The 19,199-nt window shown below is 44.5% G+C and overlaps 1 protein-coding gene across 2 annotated transcripts in view; it reads left to right on the plus strand.

Annotated features, from left to right (window-relative positions):
* CMTM8 (CKLF like MARVEL transmembrane domain containing 8) overlaps positions 1-15,942 on the plus strand; it is a 131,392-nt gene extending 115,450 nt beyond the window's left edge. The window contains exons 2-4 of one of the 2 annotated variants that reach the window (XM_004033797.5): positions 2,686-2,859; positions 13,170-13,286; positions 15,505-15,942. In XM_004033797.5, coding sequence (XP_004033845.1) covers positions 2,686-2,859; positions 13,170-13,286; positions 15,505-15,588 — 375 coding nt within the window. In that variant the 3' untranslated portion in view covers positions 15,589-15,942. The remainder of the gene's footprint in view (positions 1-2,685; positions 2,860-13,169; positions 13,287-15,504) is intronic. The other variant, XM_055383351.2, reaches the window with a different exon arrangement.
* Positions 15,943-19,199: the final 3,257 nt, after the last annotated feature.

Genomic DNA, 19,199 nt, shown 5'->3' on the forward strand with positions numbered 1-19,199 from the left:
GTTTCCTATGTGAATCATCCACAAAGGGCCGTTCTGACCCTATCTCAGTCAAGAAGCCTGAAATGTTTCAGACGCTGCCATGCCGCATTACATCTATTACCAGTCTTACTGATCCAACAGAATGTCAAATACATGTGTATAGATTGCCTGTCAGAGTCAATTCGGGCCAAAAACCTCATTAGTGTGAGGCTTAGCACTTTCTGGAATTATATCCCATTTTGTGTATCTTCACTTTCAGTAAGTGTTGTTGCCACGGATGTAAACACAAAAGCACATCTCCATTAAGCATCTTGTCTCTGGAATTCATATACTAACATCAAGCAGATAAAAGAATGTTGATGCTCAACTCTAAAGAGCAGAAACAGCAACATTTAGAGTCTTCGCTACTCCCTGGCACAGGCACCAAAACTGTACCAGGAAAGTGGCTTCTCTCGGGAAGCAGTTTAACATGTCCCTTGGAAACCTGTCTGATGGCTTCAAGATCTTCACAGGAAGTCTTCTTCTTAAAGAAGGGCCTGAAGTCTTCTCTCTTCAACATCCACTTCTTCTAATCCCTATTTGAAGGTCCCCAACTACCTCAGACTGAGTAGGTTGAAAATTCAACTCATGAACAACACTCCTTTAACCTGTTCCTCTTCCATTTTTCCAACAGAACAAGTCAAACCCTGATCTACTCCAGAAATCTTTCTAGATACCTGGGGATCATTCCATTGTATCCTCTCCCTTCTCCTCCCCCAACCCCATATCTAATCCATGAAAGTCCCATCTGCTGAAATTTGTCTTGAATTTACTCACTTCTCGATATTCACTGCCACCATATTGGTCTTGAAGACTTCATATTCTTCCACTTGGATTATTGCACGCTCTCTAAATTTGTCTCCACACCACTGCTCCCCCTTTCCCCTCCACATGTCCATTCTCTACCTGCAGCCAGAGTGGCTTTATAAAAAAATCTAGCCTAATCTTAACATTCTCTTGCTTAAAACTCTCCCACTGCCCTTCGGATAAAGCACAAAATCCCTAGGCCTCCTGGGCTCATATCATCTGACCTTCCCCAGCTCTCTAACATTTTGCACCAATATCCTAACTTACTACACATTCTTACAGGTTCTAGAAGGTAGCAGAGCCCTTCCCACCTTCAGACCTTTGCCCACGCTGTGTCCTCTGCCTATAATGTTGCCTTCCTGCTTCTGTCTCGCTAGTGCTTTCAGCCTTCTGGTTATTCTTCAGCCTGGACTTCTCCGATGCTTCCTGTGCCTACCAGCAAGGTCATTTCCCCCATCATAGACCCTTATCATACCGTTTACCTTCTTCATAACATTTACCACAGTTGTAATCGGTCAGGTATTTCCCTCCACTAGACTTTAGTGCTCTACAAGCAGGATATGTACAATTTGTATACCACTGTCCTTGGGGCCTGATAGCAGGAAGCCCAGATATTGTAGGTGCTCCCCTGTTAAACAAATAAAGGAAATCTGTCTTCCGAGCCTCTTGATTAGAGTTACTTTAGTATTTTGTTTCATATACCACAAAGAAAGCTAAACCAGAAATGAAATTATTTGTCCTGAGTCACACAGCGAGCCAGGACTTGCAGGGCTAGAGCCCACCCTGGACTCCTGTTGCTGTGTCCTGGGCATGTGGTTCACATCTCAACTTTTTTGTGACTTAGGAATAAAGTCCACCTGGAAGGTGCTAGAATGTGAGTGCATACCTTGCTCTAGCCTTCCTTTGTCCAGGACTCAAGACACCTACAGTTTAGGTCAGTTTCCTTTTCCTTGATGAAGTCTTCCTTTAGTCAATGAGTAGTGTTACTTTGGCTTTGGGTATGGTCTTACTTGTCAGCAGTTGGATGACTATTGCTAGGGTAAATGCACAACATGTGGTAAAATACTGAGTGTCCACATCTGGACTGGGCCGCTGTTCATTCTCTCTTCTGAAAGCTGTCTCAGACCACATGTTACTGGCCATCTGTGAGAAGAGCAGGGAATGCCCAGAGGTTCGTCCCTTGAAAGCAGATCAGCTCCAGGGACCACCTCCAAGTGCACCTGCAGTCTTATTTCTTTGACAAGTATCAGCCTGGGAGCAAATTCCAGCCATGGATGTTGTTTCTCACCAAGTGGTGTTTTAAAACCCCTGATTAGTGCTAATATTTAAAATCAAGATTATTATGTACAAGCTTGAGTTTCTGTGTTCTCCTGGGATGGAGAAGACCTGGCAAAACCAGCCCACAACTATCAGCTAGAGCTGAATTTTAAGAGAACCCACTAAAACAAGATATTGTTGGTCCCTGCCTGGACTGCCATGGTTACCTTCCTGGCATTTGTAGGCACATGAGTTTGCAAACCCTGTAATATTTTTAAGTCATGGCAGGGGAAGGTGGGGTATATGCAAGAAAGTTGTAATTGACTTAGCCAGGCATGGTGCTGTATGCCTGTAATCCTAGCTACTTGGGAGGCTAAGGAAGGAGAATCCCTTGAACCCGGGAGGTGGAGGTTGCAGTGAGCCAAGATTGCTCCATGGCACTCTAGCCTGGGTGACGGGAGCGAGACTCCATCTCAAATAAATAAATAAATAAGTTGTAATTGACATTCTGTATAATTATTTTTTTTTCTTTGTCCCTCCTTCCTTCTTTTTCTTTATCTTCTACTGTCCCCTCCTCTCTCCACTGCTTCTACCACTTTACAGGTTCTGGGGCTGCTGGTATGGACGCTTATTGCTGGAACTGAGTACTTCCGGGTCCCCGCATTTGGCTGGGTCATGTTTGTAGCTGTATTTTACTGGGTCCTCACCGTCTTCTTCCTCATTATCTACATAACAATGACCTACACCAGGATTCCCCAGGTGCCCTGGACGACAGTGGTAAGGAAGCTGTGGGTGGTGGTCTTGTCCAGTGCCCACTCGGTAGATGGCATTAGTCCTCTACTAGTCAATCCAAGACTGTCTCTCTGCCCAGAAAAGGTGGGCCATACCATGGAGAACCCAACACAGCAGATAATCTCAACATCATCTAATTGCCTCTCAAGTGGCTTACACCTGGGTGTGAAACTGGGCACATTAGAAGGTCCAGAAATTCCTTTCAGGCAGAACTGCAAACCAATTCTCAGAAGACTGAATCAAGAAAAGCCAGGTTCTCTCCATTAGACTCTCATTTTATTATTTCCCTGTGAACAATGTCAACTGGAAATAAATATGTCAGGGCACCAACCTCTGCAGATCGTGCTTCCTATAAACCTCTCCTGGGGCTGTGGCCTTAACCCTTTGTACATCACAGCTCTTATGATGTTGGAGCACATTGTGTATGGAGTTGGAATGCAAATGAAAATTGCTATTAGAACACATAGGTGTTCTTGTATATTTGAAAAGGAGAATTGTCAGGAATGACTGGATTCTCATCCTGGCTCTGGCACCATGCTGGATGCAGGATGGTGAACATGTGGTCCAGGGTAAATAGATAAGAAAATGAGTAGATACGAGACCCTGTGGCATACACTGCAGTGAAGCTGTGTAGAAAGTGTGATGGAGGCTGCCACCTCAGCTTAGGATGGCTGGGAACTCTTCAGAGAGGAAGTGACTAAAATTTAGCTTCATCCTGGAGATCGAACACACACATCCTAAGTGGATTCACAGAGATGGAAAGTGGGTTCCCCTTGCCTTAAGAGCATTGACAATCTGGGTGGCAAATTCAAAGTAGCTAAATGATTTACAAAAAAAATCCCAGTGGTACCACATGTGTTTATGTATAAAACAGAGCTCTCCAGTGATACTATTTTTTTGTCTGTTTTCAACCAATATATGAGAAAAAATATTTAGTTCCAAATAACTGACTTATGAACCAAATTTGAAATATAGTCTATTTGTGGTTATAGACTAAGTTAAGTTGGCACACTTTCAGACAACACTATCATTGTTCAAAACGCACCTGGCTTTGTTCTTTCTGTGTTGCTAAGCTAAGTCCCCCAGGAAAACAAGTCTTACTTTATTTCACAAGGCAGATTGACTGACTCTTGACCATTTCCCCAAATCCAAAAGTAAGGACTCTTTATTAAGATTTTCAAGAAAGCGTTGCAAGTTTGAAAAGTAATTCCAAATAAGGTGCTTAATCACTGTCTAGGGTGGTGGAAACAGCCTTGTTAGAATTGGTGTTTTGCTGCCTCAGATGGGCATCAGGAGGGAAAGACTCGTTTAGATGCTGGATTCAAAAAAAGTTAGCACCTTGAAGTAATAGTAACTGTAGGAACACAGGATGAGGGAATAATCAAAGTAGGTTGGAATTTAAGGAATGCCATTTTGGAGAAAGTTGTGTCCTAGGGTGGGTCTTGAAGAAAGTGACTGTGAACTTGGAAGAAGAGGAACTTGGGCAGTGTAGTAGGGGAGCAAATTGTTGGGATGGAGGAATGGACAGTACCCTTATTTCCCCTTTTGCATGAGTCTCAATTTCTAGTTATGTTATCTAGATCAGCAATTGGCATGCTGTCTCTGTAAAGGACCAGATAGTAAGTATTGTAGTCGTCTTGGGCCATACGCCTATGGCCCAGTCACTCAACTGTGCCTGCAGCATTGAGAGAAGCCATAGGCAATTTGTAAATGAATGAGCATGGCTGTGTTCCAGTAAAACTTTATTTACAAAAACTGGTGGTGGCCGGGCACGGTGGCTCACGCCTGTAATCTTAGCATTTTGGGTAGACACCTGAGGTCAGGGGTTTGAGACCAGCCTGGCCAACGTGGCGAAATCCCGTCTCTACTATAAATACAAAAATTAGCCTGGCGTAGTGGCACATGCCTGTAATCCCAGCTACTCGGGAGGCTGAGGCAGGAGAATCGCTTGAACCCAGGAGACGGAGGTTGTAATGAGCTGAGATCACACCACTGCACTCCAGCTTGGGCGACAGAGTGAGACTCTGTCTCAAAAAAAAACAAAACAAAACTAGTGGTGGGCCAGATTTGACCCACAGGCCATAGTTTACAGACCTCTTGTCTTGACCATATGTAGTCTTTCTCTTCTCCAAGCCTAAAACTCCTTCACTGATTTATTACATTAAAAATTTTAAAATATTGCCTTTAATGGGACTTTTTAAAAGAATATTAACAATGCCTTCTTCCAGCACCCCTGGTTTTAAAATGCTTTGATTTGCATTATCAGAATTTATTATTGTAAGGCGTGTCCCCATTTTATAGATAAGGAAACCGAGGTTTGGAGTCTTGTGACTTTGCACAGATTTACACACAGCAGGGGTCCACATCTCTTGAATTCCATCTGCATTTGTTTTCTGATCTCATCCTGCTCCAGGCCCCCTTTGCCTGAGCGGTAGGTAGGAACTACAACCAGACACCAGGAAACCAGGACTCCTAGTCCCTTTAGAAGGGTTTAATCATTTATCCCCCTTAAGCAAGGCTGTCAGCCTCCAGGTCAGGGGTTGCACACTCACATATGTGAGGCACCAGTCAGGTTGTACAAGTGAGTAAACTCAGCATGGTATTGAACCTTGCCACCCAGACACACTTTCTTAGCATCTTAAACAACTTGAGAATATTCTTCACTTCACAAATAAATAAGCTGGAAATGTGCTGCCAGGATTGCTAAATTTTCTATTTGTTTTCTAAGGCAATCTAGAAATCTGGGCTTTGGTGTGAACTCTCCCAATTTTAAAATGCTTACAGCCATATTCTTAGAATTCGTTTGCTGCTGGCAGAAGCTACAGGTCAAACATGTCTGACTTCTGGTTGGGGTTTATGTTTACTGTTACAACTAAATACACCTTTGTAACTTCTCAAAGCATTTGTGAGTTGGGTACATGGTGTTAACCAAATATCCAGAGCGGAGACTGGAAAAAGTTTCCGTCTGTTAACAACTAAAGGCTCTGACTAAACTTCCATATTTTCCACTGCCCAGCAGAATCTCTTACAGAACATCCTGTGGGGGATTCAGATGCCAGCCCAACTGTCGTGTCCCAGCACAAATCAGGAGCGTAGCAAGTGTCAGGCTGGGACTTTGTGCTGAGGCAGCTGACAGGCTCCTGCTGCCGAGCTGGACTGCCTAAACTCTTGCTACTCAAAGTATGGTCCCTGGACCAGCAGCATCACTGGGAGATTATTAGGAATACAGAATGTTAGGCCCTACTCTAATTCTGATTTGTACTGACTGAATCAGAAATTCTGTAGAGGGCTTCAGAATCTCCATTACGACAAGATTTCCAGATAATTCTTAGGCATCTAAAATGTGGGAAACACTGGTTTAAAAATAGTTATTGATCCATAATCCCTGAGTCAAAACCTTTGGGTCAGATGTGAATTAAGAGTTTGTTTTGTTTCGTTTTGAGATGGAGTTTCACTCTTGTTGCCCAGGCTGGAGTGCAATGGCGCGATCTCAGCTCACTGCAACTTCCACCTTCCGGGTTCAAGCGATTCTCCTGCCTCCTGCGTAGCTGGGATTAAAGGCATGCGCCACCACGCCCAGCTAATTTTGTATTTTTAGTAGAGAAAGGGTTTCTCCATGTTGGTCAGGCTGATCTCAAACTCCCGAACTCAGGTGATCCACCCGTCTCGGTCTCGCAAAGTGCTGGGATTACAGGTGTGAGCCACGGCGCCCAGCCTAAGAGTTTTTTTTTTTTTTTTCAAATTTTGGAAAGGTAATAAGGTAATTTGGTGCATTTACAACAATATGTGACATGTACCCCTGAGTCTGGGGCTGTACTGTAATGAGACAAATTAATGTCTCTGCAACAACACGTGGATTTTCCTGCTAAGAGGGATAATGAAGACCACATCGCTACCATGTCAGCTCAGGTCAGCTTTTACTACCAAATGACTTTTGAATTTAGTCTTGCTTTTCAGAGCATTTAGGGAATCTAAGATTGCAGAGAAGGGATTGGTAGACTTGGTTTTAGTCCCCCGGGAACTTGTCTGGGAGACCACTGCAGAAACCAGAGTTTTATAATCTTGTGTGTAGTGCCTTCATTGATAAGGCATGAACTTTGCATTGGAATCTTATCTTAACAATAGCTCATTCCCTTAATGTGTCTGGGGAGGTAGAAAGTGACCTATATCCATTTTTAATATGCAGCAGAAACCACAGCTGGTTCCTACTAGCACCTCTGAGCTCCTGGGCTACAACTGTTATGATACCATTTATTCAGGGAGACTTGGATAGGTTTTCCAACAAATCTGATTTAAGCTAAAAGTTCAAAGCAATAAAATTTGCCTTCTTCATAGCACCAAGCACTAGGGTCTACATGCATGTGTTTCCTGAGGATTCGTCCTCTGTAGCTCATCCCTGCTGACCTCACTGCAAGCCTTGTGAGCTCCAGAGAGCAGGGATGTTTGTCTCCTTTTACCAGTTAAAGCAGCTACTATTTTTTTTCCTTTTTTTTTTGGAGATAGAGTCTTACTTTATTGCCCAGGCTGGAGTATAGTGGTGCAATCTCGGCTCACTACACCCTCCGCCTCCCGGGTTCAAACAATTCTCCTGCTTCAGCCTCCTGAGTGTCTGGGATTACAGGCGCTCACCACCACGCCCAGCTAATTTTTGTATTTTTTTTAGTAGAGACGGGGTTTCACCATGTTAGCCAGGCTGGTCTTGAACTCCTGACCTCAGGTAATCTGCCCGCCTTCGTCTCCCAAAGTGCTGGGATTACAGGCAAGAGCCACCGCACCTGGCCGGCAGTTACTATTTCTTAAGTTCTTACTATGTGCTAGATGTCACAGTGGGTCCTTTATATTTTACATCATTTCATTTAATCCTTACAGCAACTCTGCAAAGATAGAATGCATTATTTCCATTTTGCAGATGAAGAAACTGGGGCACTGAGAGGATGCTTGAGAGCCAGGAATGGGAGGCAGGTCTTCTAATACCAACCACAGTTGTGAACCTTGGAGTCTGTGTGGCTCCCAGTATACACAGATATTCCAGTTTCTCTTGCCCTTGGAAGTAGCCATTTCCACTGTGCCATCCTGAGCAGGAAGTGCCAGCCCAGATGTTGGGTCTTGGCAGTCTTTTCAGCATAGCAGCTCTAAAGAGTCCCATTTGTTATTGTAAATCTTCCAAAAGACCCTTCTTCTAATGATGGTGCCAGAACTGAGCACATGACTTATTGGCAGGGGCTGAGAGTCAGAAAATGGGACCTTCCTGTTGCTCTGTCTCCAGCCAACCTGCCTGAACCTACAGGCCTAAGTCCCTGCTGTCACCTGGTGGGATCATGTTATAACCAGGATCCACTGAGTCTTCCTGTCTCCTCTTAACCAGTCAATCCAAATGCCTTAGCCTGACGGGCACAGTCAATTTCTAAATGACTGCCTCTGGCCTCTAGCTGATACAATCATTAAACAGGAATAAGAAAAGTAAGTTACTGTGTATACTTTATAGTTTACAGAACTCTTTAACAATATGGTCTCCTTTGAGATGGGTGAGACTTGTATAGTTTTTCCCATTTTGTAAATTGAGTACAATCAGTTTGATGGTAGGTTTAATCCCTATAAGAGAGGTCCAAAACAGCATTGGTTTAAAACTTATTTCTCTCTCCTGTGATAGTCCAGAAGTAAGTCACCTGTTTTATAAGATCACCTGTGCCCCAGGTTCCTCCTTTCTTGCAACTCTGCCATCTTTAACAGTTGGCCTGTGGTCCAAGGTGGCAGCTTCAGCACCTGCCATCACATCTAGATTCCTAGTCAGGGGGAGAGAAGGTAAAAAGTGGGCAGTGGAGGGTACTTCTTCCCTTTAAGGCACAGTGTTGACATTGTATATGTTACATCTGCTCACATTCTGTTAGCCTAAACGTGATCACCTGACCACATCTCCTTCCAAAGGAGGCTGGAAGGTGGAATCTTTAGGTGGCCATGTGCTCAGCTGGAAACTCCGTTACCATATAATAAGAGAGAAACATAGCAGGAGACAGCCAGCAGCTCTGCCACAGACAAAGCAGCTAAAGAGGTTATTTCCCCAAAGCCACATAGCTGTGAGCGCTGCATTGGCCCATCTCCTGTATCCTGCAGCCCTTCTTCTAGTTGCTTATTATATCTTCCTTCTTTCTTTTTTGGCTGTGGATTCAAAATATAGCTTTTTAGATGAAACCTACATGGAGATTCCCAACAGACCTGATTCAGTGTGTCTGGAGTAGGGCCTGGGAACATGCTTTTCTGACAGATTTCCAGATAGTGCTGATACCACTCCTGCACTTTGAGTAGCACTGAGCTCCTTTACTAGCTGGTTGTAGACAAGGTGGGGAGGGAAAAGGGGATTCTTAGCCAGCATCAGCCTGTACCTTTTCCTCAGCCTTTGCCCAGACCCAATCTCTTCTGTCAAGCATGAGTGTCTCTTCCACCTATGTGTGGTAATGGGGACTAGAGAGCCAGAAAGGCAAGCCGCAGGTGAAGCGGACATCCCTACCACCCTTAAGAAATGGACTCTGGGCCAGGTGCAGTGGCTCATGCCTTGTAATCCCAGCACTTTAGGAGTCCAAGGCAGGAGGATCACTTGAGCCCAGGAGTTCAAGACCAGCCTGGGCAACATAGCAAGACCTGTCTCTACTAAAAATAAAAATTAGGCCGGGTGCGGTGGCTCACGCCTATAATCCCAGCACTTTGGGAGGCTGAGGCGGGTGGATCATGAGGTCAGGAGATCGAGACCATCTTGGCTAACCCAGTGAAACCCCATCTCTACTAAAAATACAAAAAATTAGCCGGGCGTGGTGGCATGCGCCTGTAGTCCCAGCTACTCAGGAGGCTGAGGCACGAGAATCGCTTGAACCTGAGAGGCAGAGGTTGCAGTGAGCCAAGATCACGCTACTGCAGTCAGCCTGGGTGACAGAGTAAGATTCTGTCTCAAAAGAAAAAAAAAAAAGACAGAAAAGAAATGGACTCTGATGGAAAAGATGTGTACAAGGCTGATTATACTAAGCAGAGGGATATTTAAATAAATGCTAAAAAGAGAGGCAGGTGAAGCTCCAGGGGAGCCATCCTTCCCAAATGTTCACTTAAATTTTCGGCGGTTTGGGTATGCCAGATGGTGAACCTAGGTAGCTATGTCTTTAAACTCTTGAGGACTCTTGAGGATATCAGATGCCTGAAAATCTTGCCTTAGCTGTCTGAATAGATGTAACACCAGGGACAGGAGTTGCTCATTATCCCCCACTATCCATTTTCTTCTGTAGTAATAGAAGTTTCAGTTGAGCCTTGGCCACTCTGCCACTGGGTGGGCCCTGGGACTGAGTTCCAGCTGAGGGGATGTTCGCAGCAGTGATGTGTGAAGCACCATGGCCCTAAAGTGGGGCTGCTTTTTTTTCTCCTCCCCCTCCTCCCCTTCCTAGCAGCGGGATTCTGCTGTGGTAGTGGGACACCTCCTGGGCCATGTGGAGAATGGTGAGACTCTGGAGATGGCCAAGTATTGTGGATGGAGCCTGTGTCCCTGTCACCCCGAGGCTGCCAGACCAGCTCTGGCTGCCTAAGCCTTAGATAGGAGTAAACTCTCTTTCCTAAGCCACCATCTTGGGTCATGTCACCACAGCCAAATTTACTAACTGTATATTATCTCAGGGCTTCTTTCCATTATCTTGAGATCTGAGATTTATCTTAATATGTCCACAAGTACTATGCATAGCTGGGTAAAAATAAGCCGGTATTTGAGAAAAAAAAAGAGAGAGAGAACATTTTTATACCAAGGAGGGATTGACTTTCAGAAAAGAGTAGACTTCTCTCTCCTCCCTTCCTCCAAAAAAAGAAGTTGGAAACCTTCTGTTTTTTTGTGTGTGTTTTTCGTTGTTGTTTGTTTTTGTTTTTGAGATGGAGTCTCACTCTGTCACCCAGGCTGGAGTGCAGTGGCGTGATCTTGGCTCACTGCAATCTCCCCCTCCCAGGTTCAAGTGATTCTCAAGCCTCAGCCTCCTGAGTAGCTGGGATTACAGGGCCCATCACCACGCTCGGCTAATCTTTGTATTTTTAGTAGAGATGGGATTTCACCATGTTGGCCAGGCTGGTCTCGAACTCCTGACATCTCAGGTGATCTACTCGCCTCGGCCTCCCAGAGTGTTGGGATTACAGGTGTGAGCCACTGCACCCAGCGGAATTTTTAAATTACTATATTGTCCTTGTAGCTCTCTTTCACCGTGGCCCAGGGAACTGGCATTTCAGTTGGAGGAGCTATAAGATTTTTCAACTTGAATAGTCTCTGATCCAGGGCCTATTTCTCTATAGCAACAAGACCTCATGTTTCTATGAAACTCAGTAACATTCTAGAACCCTCTGAAGCTTCACATATCCCTCCTTCATTTCTGCAGCCCAGATTTCTTTTTTTAACCTTTACGATGATCCTGGTTTCTTTGCTCTTCTCTTTCATCTCTCCACCTATTTTCACTACATTTCCTCCAACCCAGGCATTCCCCGGACATGTTTACTTTTGGGAGTGTTAAACAACACTAGGGAAGTCACAAAGTTAGGCACTGTGAGATAGTGCCTGAGAGAGGCTTGTAATAACCTGGCAGAGCCCCCAGTGTGGGGGGCGCACAGAGGGAGAATGCCCCTGCCTTCTACTCACGTCTCTACCAACCCTCTTCCCCTTCCCCATTTCTTTCCAAGGGAAATAGCAGTTTCTTGTTTCTTTAGAGTTCAGAAAAAATGGGCCATACTTACTGAGAGATGGGATCATTGCATGTTCACAGGTCATAGACTCAGAGAGTCTTTCTTTCCCCATCTCCTCTCTGGCCCCCTCGTCCACATGGGCTCATGCACAAGGCCTAGGACGTCAGGGCAGTTCTGGCCAGGCTGAGCTTTCCCTGAATTCTCTTTCATTCATTCTCATTCTTTCCTTGTATAAAGAACTAGACATGCATGAGAGCCCTGAAACACATCCTCAAAGATGTTCGTTGCAGTAGCATTTGCAATCCTGGAAAAATTAGCAACATTGAAACGCCCATCAACAGGGGAAAAGTTAAATTATGAAGTATTAGTGGCAAGACAAGACTAAATGGCTTGGCAAGTACTAAATGTGCGTGACTCTATATTCTAAGAGGTGATATGGGGAAAAAATACCAGTAAGGGCTTTTGTGTTAATGCACAGATGTGTTTCTAGACCAAAAAGTAAACAAAAGAACACAACCAACATTCCTAATGAGTCATTTAGTGAGACCAGGGCTTCTTAGGGGACAGTTTCGGCAGCCTGACCCTGGGTCTGACTGTGATGAAGCCCTTATCTTAAAGGTTAAGTGCCCTGACCTGAAGACAGTGTGAGCACAGGTGGAGGTGGCGACAGGGACATATAACCTGTGCCACAATGCTAGGGCCTGCAGTGGGAAAATTCTATGTAGCTTTTTTTCTCTGAGAAGAAAGAGATTGCTTCCTCCCTTTCCCCTACCCCTTCCTCTGTCTCCAAGTTACTGAGGGAAAGATGTTAGACCACAGAGGGCCCACTCCTGAGAGGCATCCCCCTTCCTCCCCAGTTGGTTTCTGCTCTGGTTTCACGTCACCCCTGCCTCTCCCCTGTGTTCAGGCAGGACCCAGCTTTGCATGGTTTCCTATGCATGGTTCAGAGCATAGTTTCTTAGAGTTTAGACATAACTGAAAACCAAATACCTACCGGGACTTACATATCTTCTCTAAAAATAGGAACAAATAAGGTGAAGCCAAGGGTGACATTGACAAGTTCCCAAAGGGCTGTAACCGCCTTTTTAAAAACTTGCAGCTAGGACAGAGGAGCTCATTTAAATATCCCTCCCTGTTTGGAACGGGGGGTTAGGGAGTCAGCTGAGCCTGTTTTGGGGGACACTGTATTGCGCCTCTACGTCAGGGACACATGCAAGGGCTACAGCTGCGGCTGAGGGCCAGGGGCTGAGGCTGAGCCCACTGAGTGGGCGCCACTGCTGCCTGCCATCCTCAGACAGTGTCAGCTTGGCTGACATCTGGATGAGATGAGGCTCAGGAGCAAACCGAAGAAGCAAAATGACTGAAGGGGCGGAATGCAGTCTCAGTGTCTCGTGGGGGCAGGGGTTGGCATCTGGTATGAGCTGCCGTAAAACCCTCTCCTCTCGCACTTAGAGCTGCCTTCCCACAGCCTTGTCCCCCACCCTCCCACAGGTGTCCACTTGGGCCCCTCCCCACACCAGAGGTACAGCCCTCATCGCTTCTGAAGTCCAGAGGTGTGCAGACCCTCCCCTCTCCCTAAACACTCTGCCCCTGTGTCCCCCCAGGGCCTGTGCTTTAACGGCAGTGCCTTCGTCTTGTACCTCTCAGCCGCTGTTGTAGATGCATCTTCCGTCTCTCCTGAGAGGGACAGTCACAACTTCAACAGCTGGGCGGCCTCATCGGTGAGTAGCCCTCCATCCCCACATGATCCTCCTCTTCCCTCTCCAAGGCTTGCTTGGGATTGGGGAAGACAGAGTCATCTGCAGGAAAAAGCAGCGCTTGCAGTAGTGACAAATTAGCAATTGGCTTATTGATTTGAAAATATCTAAAACTGGCAGGGGGCAGGGGGCCCTCCTGGCCCGAAGTGGGAAAAGGCTGGGAGACTGCTTGAGTGAATGCCGAATGACTGGAGCAAGATAAGTATTCAAGGGAGAAAAGCTGTTTAAAGCATGCTAAGAATAATTCTATTGCCTATAATTTATTAAGTGGGGGAAGGTTGCAGAAAATGAACAGAATATAATTCCATTTAGATTTTTTTAAGTGAAAATATTTGTTTATGCATTGAGAATGCCTAGAAAAATATATACCAGTAGAGGTTCCTTCTAGAGACTGGGATCGGGGGCCGGGCGCAGTGGCTCACGCCTGTAATCCCAGCACTTTGGGAGGCCGAGGCGGGCGGATCACGAGGTCAGGAGATCGAGACCATCCTGGCTAACACAGTGAAACCCCGTCTCTACTAAAAAATACAAAAAATTAGCCGGGCGTGGTGGCGGGCGCCTGTAGTCCCAGCTACGCGGGAGGCTGAGGCAGGAGAATGGCGTGAACCCGGGAGGCAGAGCTTGAAGTGAGCCGAGATCGCGCCACTGCACTCCAGCCTGGGCGACAGAGCGAGACTCCGTCTCAAAAAAAAAAAAAAAAAAAAAAGAGACTGGGATCGGGAAATGAGGGGAGTGGGACAAGGAACTTCTATTTTTTTTTTTTTTTTTTTTTTTTTTTTAGAGAAGGGGTCTTGCTCCATCACCCAGGCTGGAGTGCAGTGGCATAATTATAGCTCACTGCAACCTGGAACTCCTCAGCTTGAGCCATCCTCCTACCTCAGCCTCCTGAATAGCTGGGACTAGAATCCTGCACCACCATGCCCAGCTAATGTTTTAACTTTTTTGTAGAGACTAAGTCTCACTATGTTGCACAGGCTGGCCTGGATTTCCTGGGCTCAAGTCAGCTTCCTGCCTTGGCCTCCCAAAGTGCTGGAATTACAGGCATGAGCCACCGCGCCTGACCTTACTTTTTAATTTATATACTTCTGTTTGCATTTTTAAACCATAAGTGTGTATTATTTTTCTAATTAAAAAAAAAAACTGGTATTAAGAATCTCTCTGAGATTGGCCTTAAAATAGCCCATCTCCAAAAGAAGCCTATCGGGGGAAGGAGGGAGGCAGTTAGACAGAAATGCCAAAATGATTATGTCAAAGCTGATTGATGGCACATGGGGGTTCATCATATTCTTTACTTTTATTTCTGTTTGAAGATCTCTATTTAAAAGTAGATTGGTCGGGCACAGTGGCACATGCCTGTAATCCCAGCACTTTGGGAAGCCTAGGCGGGTGGATCACCTGAGGTCAGGAGTTCAAGGCCAGCCTGGCCAACATGGTGAAACCCCATCTCTACTAAAAATACAAAAAAAAATGAGCCGGGAGTAGTGGCGGGCACCTGTAATCCCAGCTACTTGGGATGCTGAGGCAGGAGAATTGCTTGAACCCAGGAGGCAGAGGTTGCAGTGAGCCAAGATCACGCCATTGCACTCCAGCTTGGGCAACAAGAGCGAAACTCCGTCTCAAAAAAACAAAAGTAGAGCATATGGATGCCGGTGACATTAAAAATCACAAGCTTCGTCAAGACTGGGCTCAAGTTAACACGTAGCAAGAATGGACTAGAACTGGGTGGAGGCTGCCCCATTAATTAAGAAGGGCCTGCATTTTCCTCCTCCCTGTTCACAACTCACATACCATGTGGGCTCATTGCTTACTCTGGCCCACTCGACTCATTTATGTGAACTGACACTGTAGCAATCCGAGATTGTACCCCGGACCTAGATTGCCTGTGCTACATTAGAAATGATACACTTTCCTCAGATGCACTGCCGCCGTATTCACTCCTAAGTGAACTCCCTGAGGTTATTTGAGCAAAACTACAGGCTTTCAGATGTTCTCCGAAATAAAAACAGCATAACCAGAAATCATTTGAGAAGGATAGTAATTGAACCAATAAAGTAGTTTTAGATGACAAAGCCTGGTATCAAGAGAAGGTAGTGAGTGCGTGATTCAATGGAGGTGAAATGATAACTTTTGCTAATTAGGATGTGCCCTAAACCCCACTTCTATTATGCTTTGTTTTCTCCAGTTCTTTGCCTTCCTGGTCACCATCTGCTACGCTGGAAATACATATTTCAGTTTTATAGCATGGAGATCCAGGACCATACAGTGATTTACCATTTTGATAATTAAAAGGAAAAAAAAAGGAAGACTCTCACTGTAAAAACAGCTGTAGGTATAATGTATATTCCCAGAGAATTGTATTTAACTAATTAATGTTTTTTATATTCTTAAATTTGCTCACAAATTGTGGTTTGTTACAATTAAACTGGATACTTATTTGCAAAGTGTTGTAGCTTATAATGAACTCTTAAGTATCTTATTAATGTATTAATGTCTTCATAGATCGTATTTTCTTAGACAATGTTTAAATAGATAAATTGCTAATATTGAGAATGTGTCAAGTTTGTAAACCTAACTTTTAAGATGCCAGATTCTTTTTTGATTAAATGTTGCAAAATCCCAAGTAATGTTTTGTTTGATTGGAGAAAGGAGACCTACCTGTTGAAGCCAGAGGCTAGGCTGTCAAGGCTGGTGGGAGGCTGGGAAGTCTCCCTCTTCACAGGGCTGCATCGTATGATATTTTCAGGTGACACTTATCCATAGTCTTAGGGCAAAGAGGCAGGAGATTCATCTCCCCAGTTCTGGGGATCATAGATCAGTGTTCATGATTTTCATATGCTAACAGGTTGCCCCAGAAAGCATCTATTCAGACCTGGCCTTGGACATCAGTGATAAGCTCATGGGAAGTTATGCTACTAAGTGCAGTGACTGACGTGCTTGTGATATTTTTTCTAATATGCATTATAAAAAAATATAACTATTAAAAGGATAAATATCTGAATATATTGAATCTATCTTAAAATTATCTTGCTGGCTGGGCGCCGTGGCTCATGCCTTGTAATCCCAGCACTTTGAGAGGCTGAGGCAGGCGGATCATGAGGTCAGGAGATCAAGACCAGCCTGGCCAACATGGTGAAACCTCGTCTCTACTAAAAATACAAAAATTAGCTGGGCGTGGTGGCGGGTGCCTGTAATCCCAGCTACTTGGGAGGCTGAGGCAGGAGAATCACTTGAACCCAGGAGGCAGAGGTTGCAGTGAGCCAAGATCACGCCACTGCACTCCAGCCTGCTGACAGAACAAGACTGTGTCTCAAAAAAAAAAAAAAAAAATTGCTGACCACAGTAACATGTGTGCTATCTTTTGTGAAAACTACTGGGCCAGGCCAGGCACAGTGGCTCATGCCTATAATCCCAGCACTTTGGGAGCCTGACTGAGGTGGGCGGATCACTTGAGGTCAGGAGTTCGAGATCAGCTTGGACAATATGGCAAAACTCCATCTGTACCAAAAATACAAAAAAATAAGCCAGGCATGGTGGTGCACCCCTGTGGTCCCAGCTACTTGGAAGGCTGAGATAGGAGGATCCCTTGGACCTGGGAGGAGGAGGCTGCAGCGAGCCGTGATCATGCCACTGCACTCCAGCCTGAGCAACAGAGTGGGGCCCTGTCTCAAAAAAAAAAAAAAACAAAAAAAAACTAATAATAAGACACTGCTGGATCAAAAGGTTTCAATATTCCAAATCTCCAGCGCAAAAATATTATAACATCATTATTAGATATTATCAGTTAAGGAGAAGAACTCACATCAGCAAGACAGTATGTACTTAGAGGAAGTGTTTTTAGATAGGACGGTTCTTGCTAGTACAGCAGTGTATCTTGGATGATTTTTCAATATGAGCTTTTGAAAAACAAAAAACCACAGAAACGTTAGTGTAGTTGATGAGCGTGAACAAAGCTGAAGCTGTGCGCTCTGTTGATATGACTCCCATGGCCTCTGCCTCTTGATCTCTCACCTGTTTAGCAGTGCTGTTTTTTTCTGTTTGTGCTGGTTCTCTTTTTCTAATTCCATATCCAAGCTCTGATTACCCCTACATAGGAGAGTTGAGATTTCTTCAGTGTCTAGTCGTACCCACCCCAGACCTTTGAAAGTACCAATGAAGAATGTTCTGGGGTTGTGGACTAGGCCCGCCCAAAGAGGTAGTGGGGAAGGGAGCTCCAAAAATGAGAGGTGAGTGTAGGGTATGGATGTGTGAGCATGTGGTGTCGGGGGATACACGAGGCCACTCTGTGCCCAAAATGTAGCAAGCCATGGAAGGCTGAACTTTCATAGCACAGACCTGTAGGCAATTGGTGATGTGATCTTTGGGGAGCTGATTCCCAGTCATCACTGATTTTGCAGAAAAGCTGAAATAACTAGTCACAGTTGGCATGCTCTGCCCTTCCGTCCAGCTCTCCCTCTCACACTCACAAAAGCATGTGCACCTTCCACATACCCTGTGGGTTTTTCAAGTACTTTATGTTGCAAACAACACTCCATAAAAGTCAGAAAAAACAGTAACCTACAGAGGCCTACTTCTGGAAACAGAAAGAAGCCTGCTTTTATGCTCCACGCAAGCATGTGTGTGTCATTTCTATAATCACGGCCACATTTATAGAACGTAACTTCTGGGGTGAAAAGTGCCGTAAACCACACTTTGAAATGTCCTTCAAGTAGACTGTAATTTTAGTTCTTTCTTGAACTGGTAGCACCAAAGGCATCTGTTTCAAAAGAACAATGCCTAGTTTGTGTCCATGCAGGGGCACTTGCTGTCTTGTCTTTATTGGTGTTTCTTCAGAAGCATGATCCTTTATGTTACCCTGAGAGTTCACTAAAACAATAACAGCAAAAAGCATTTATTTTTCACTGAAAAGAAATTATTATTTCATCTTTTGAATACCGAGACTTCGTTCATGAATAAGCTTTAAGTGTAGGTTTTTAGATAACAAAATGATTCTCTGTTGTTCAGATTGGAGCTGTAAGTTGTGAATTGGGTTTGCTTTAATTTTTTTCTCTTAAAAAAGAAGAGAAAACAAAGCCACACACAATACAGTCAACATAAAAATAGGTTTCTGGGGGCTTGAAAAATATTATTACAGGGATAGTGTACAAGGTACTTAAACTCATCTCTGCCATCTGCGCTTGCCATCTGCATTCACCTCTCAGCCATTCCAAAACCTTCATGTCCTCTTTGGTGGAGCAGAGTGAGTTTTTAACTTGATATATTTACCCACTCATGGCAAATCAATAAAATGCTTTAGGCAATTAATCTCTCTTTATTGCTATTTCCAACTTAACTGCTCCCAAAAGATAAATATTTGGCCAACCTTTGAAAACTACAAGAAAATCTAGAGAAGAGGATATTCGATATCAGTATTTATTTTTTATTTTTAAGTTGCTCCCTTCATAGGAAAATCCCTTCGGGGCATCAGCACACAAAAGATTATAAATATATGAGATATCTCTGTAATAGAAGGTAGACATTTAGAAATGCTAACTGAAGATGCAGCCCTGGGTAGAAAATCAGCTTAAAGTCCATATTTTTGTTTTCTAGACAATTATTATTTTGAAAAGATGAGTTTTCACAGAAAAAAATTGGTTTTACTGAAATTTAATTGAAAAGATAAATTTTCACCGAAAAAAATCTGGACGTATGATACATGCAAGCACATGCACGCACACACACAAGCGCACGCACTCTGAAAGGTGGCAGCCTGAGCGTTTGTTAACTTGGCTGCACATTAATGTTCTGCTGGCAACATCTGCTGCCAAATGTGAATCGTAAGCAGACAGCTGTGAAGGAAGGTAAGATAACTTCCAGTGTTGATGATGACCTAGAATAATG

The sequence above is a fragment of the Gorilla gorilla genome, chromosome 2, assembly GCF_029281585.2.
Source record: "Gorilla gorilla gorilla isolate KB3781 chromosome 2, NHGRI_mGorGor1-v2.1_pri, whole genome shotgun sequence".
Classification (NCBI taxonomy): Eukaryota; Metazoa; Chordata; class Mammalia; order Primates; family Hominidae; genus Gorilla; species Gorilla gorilla.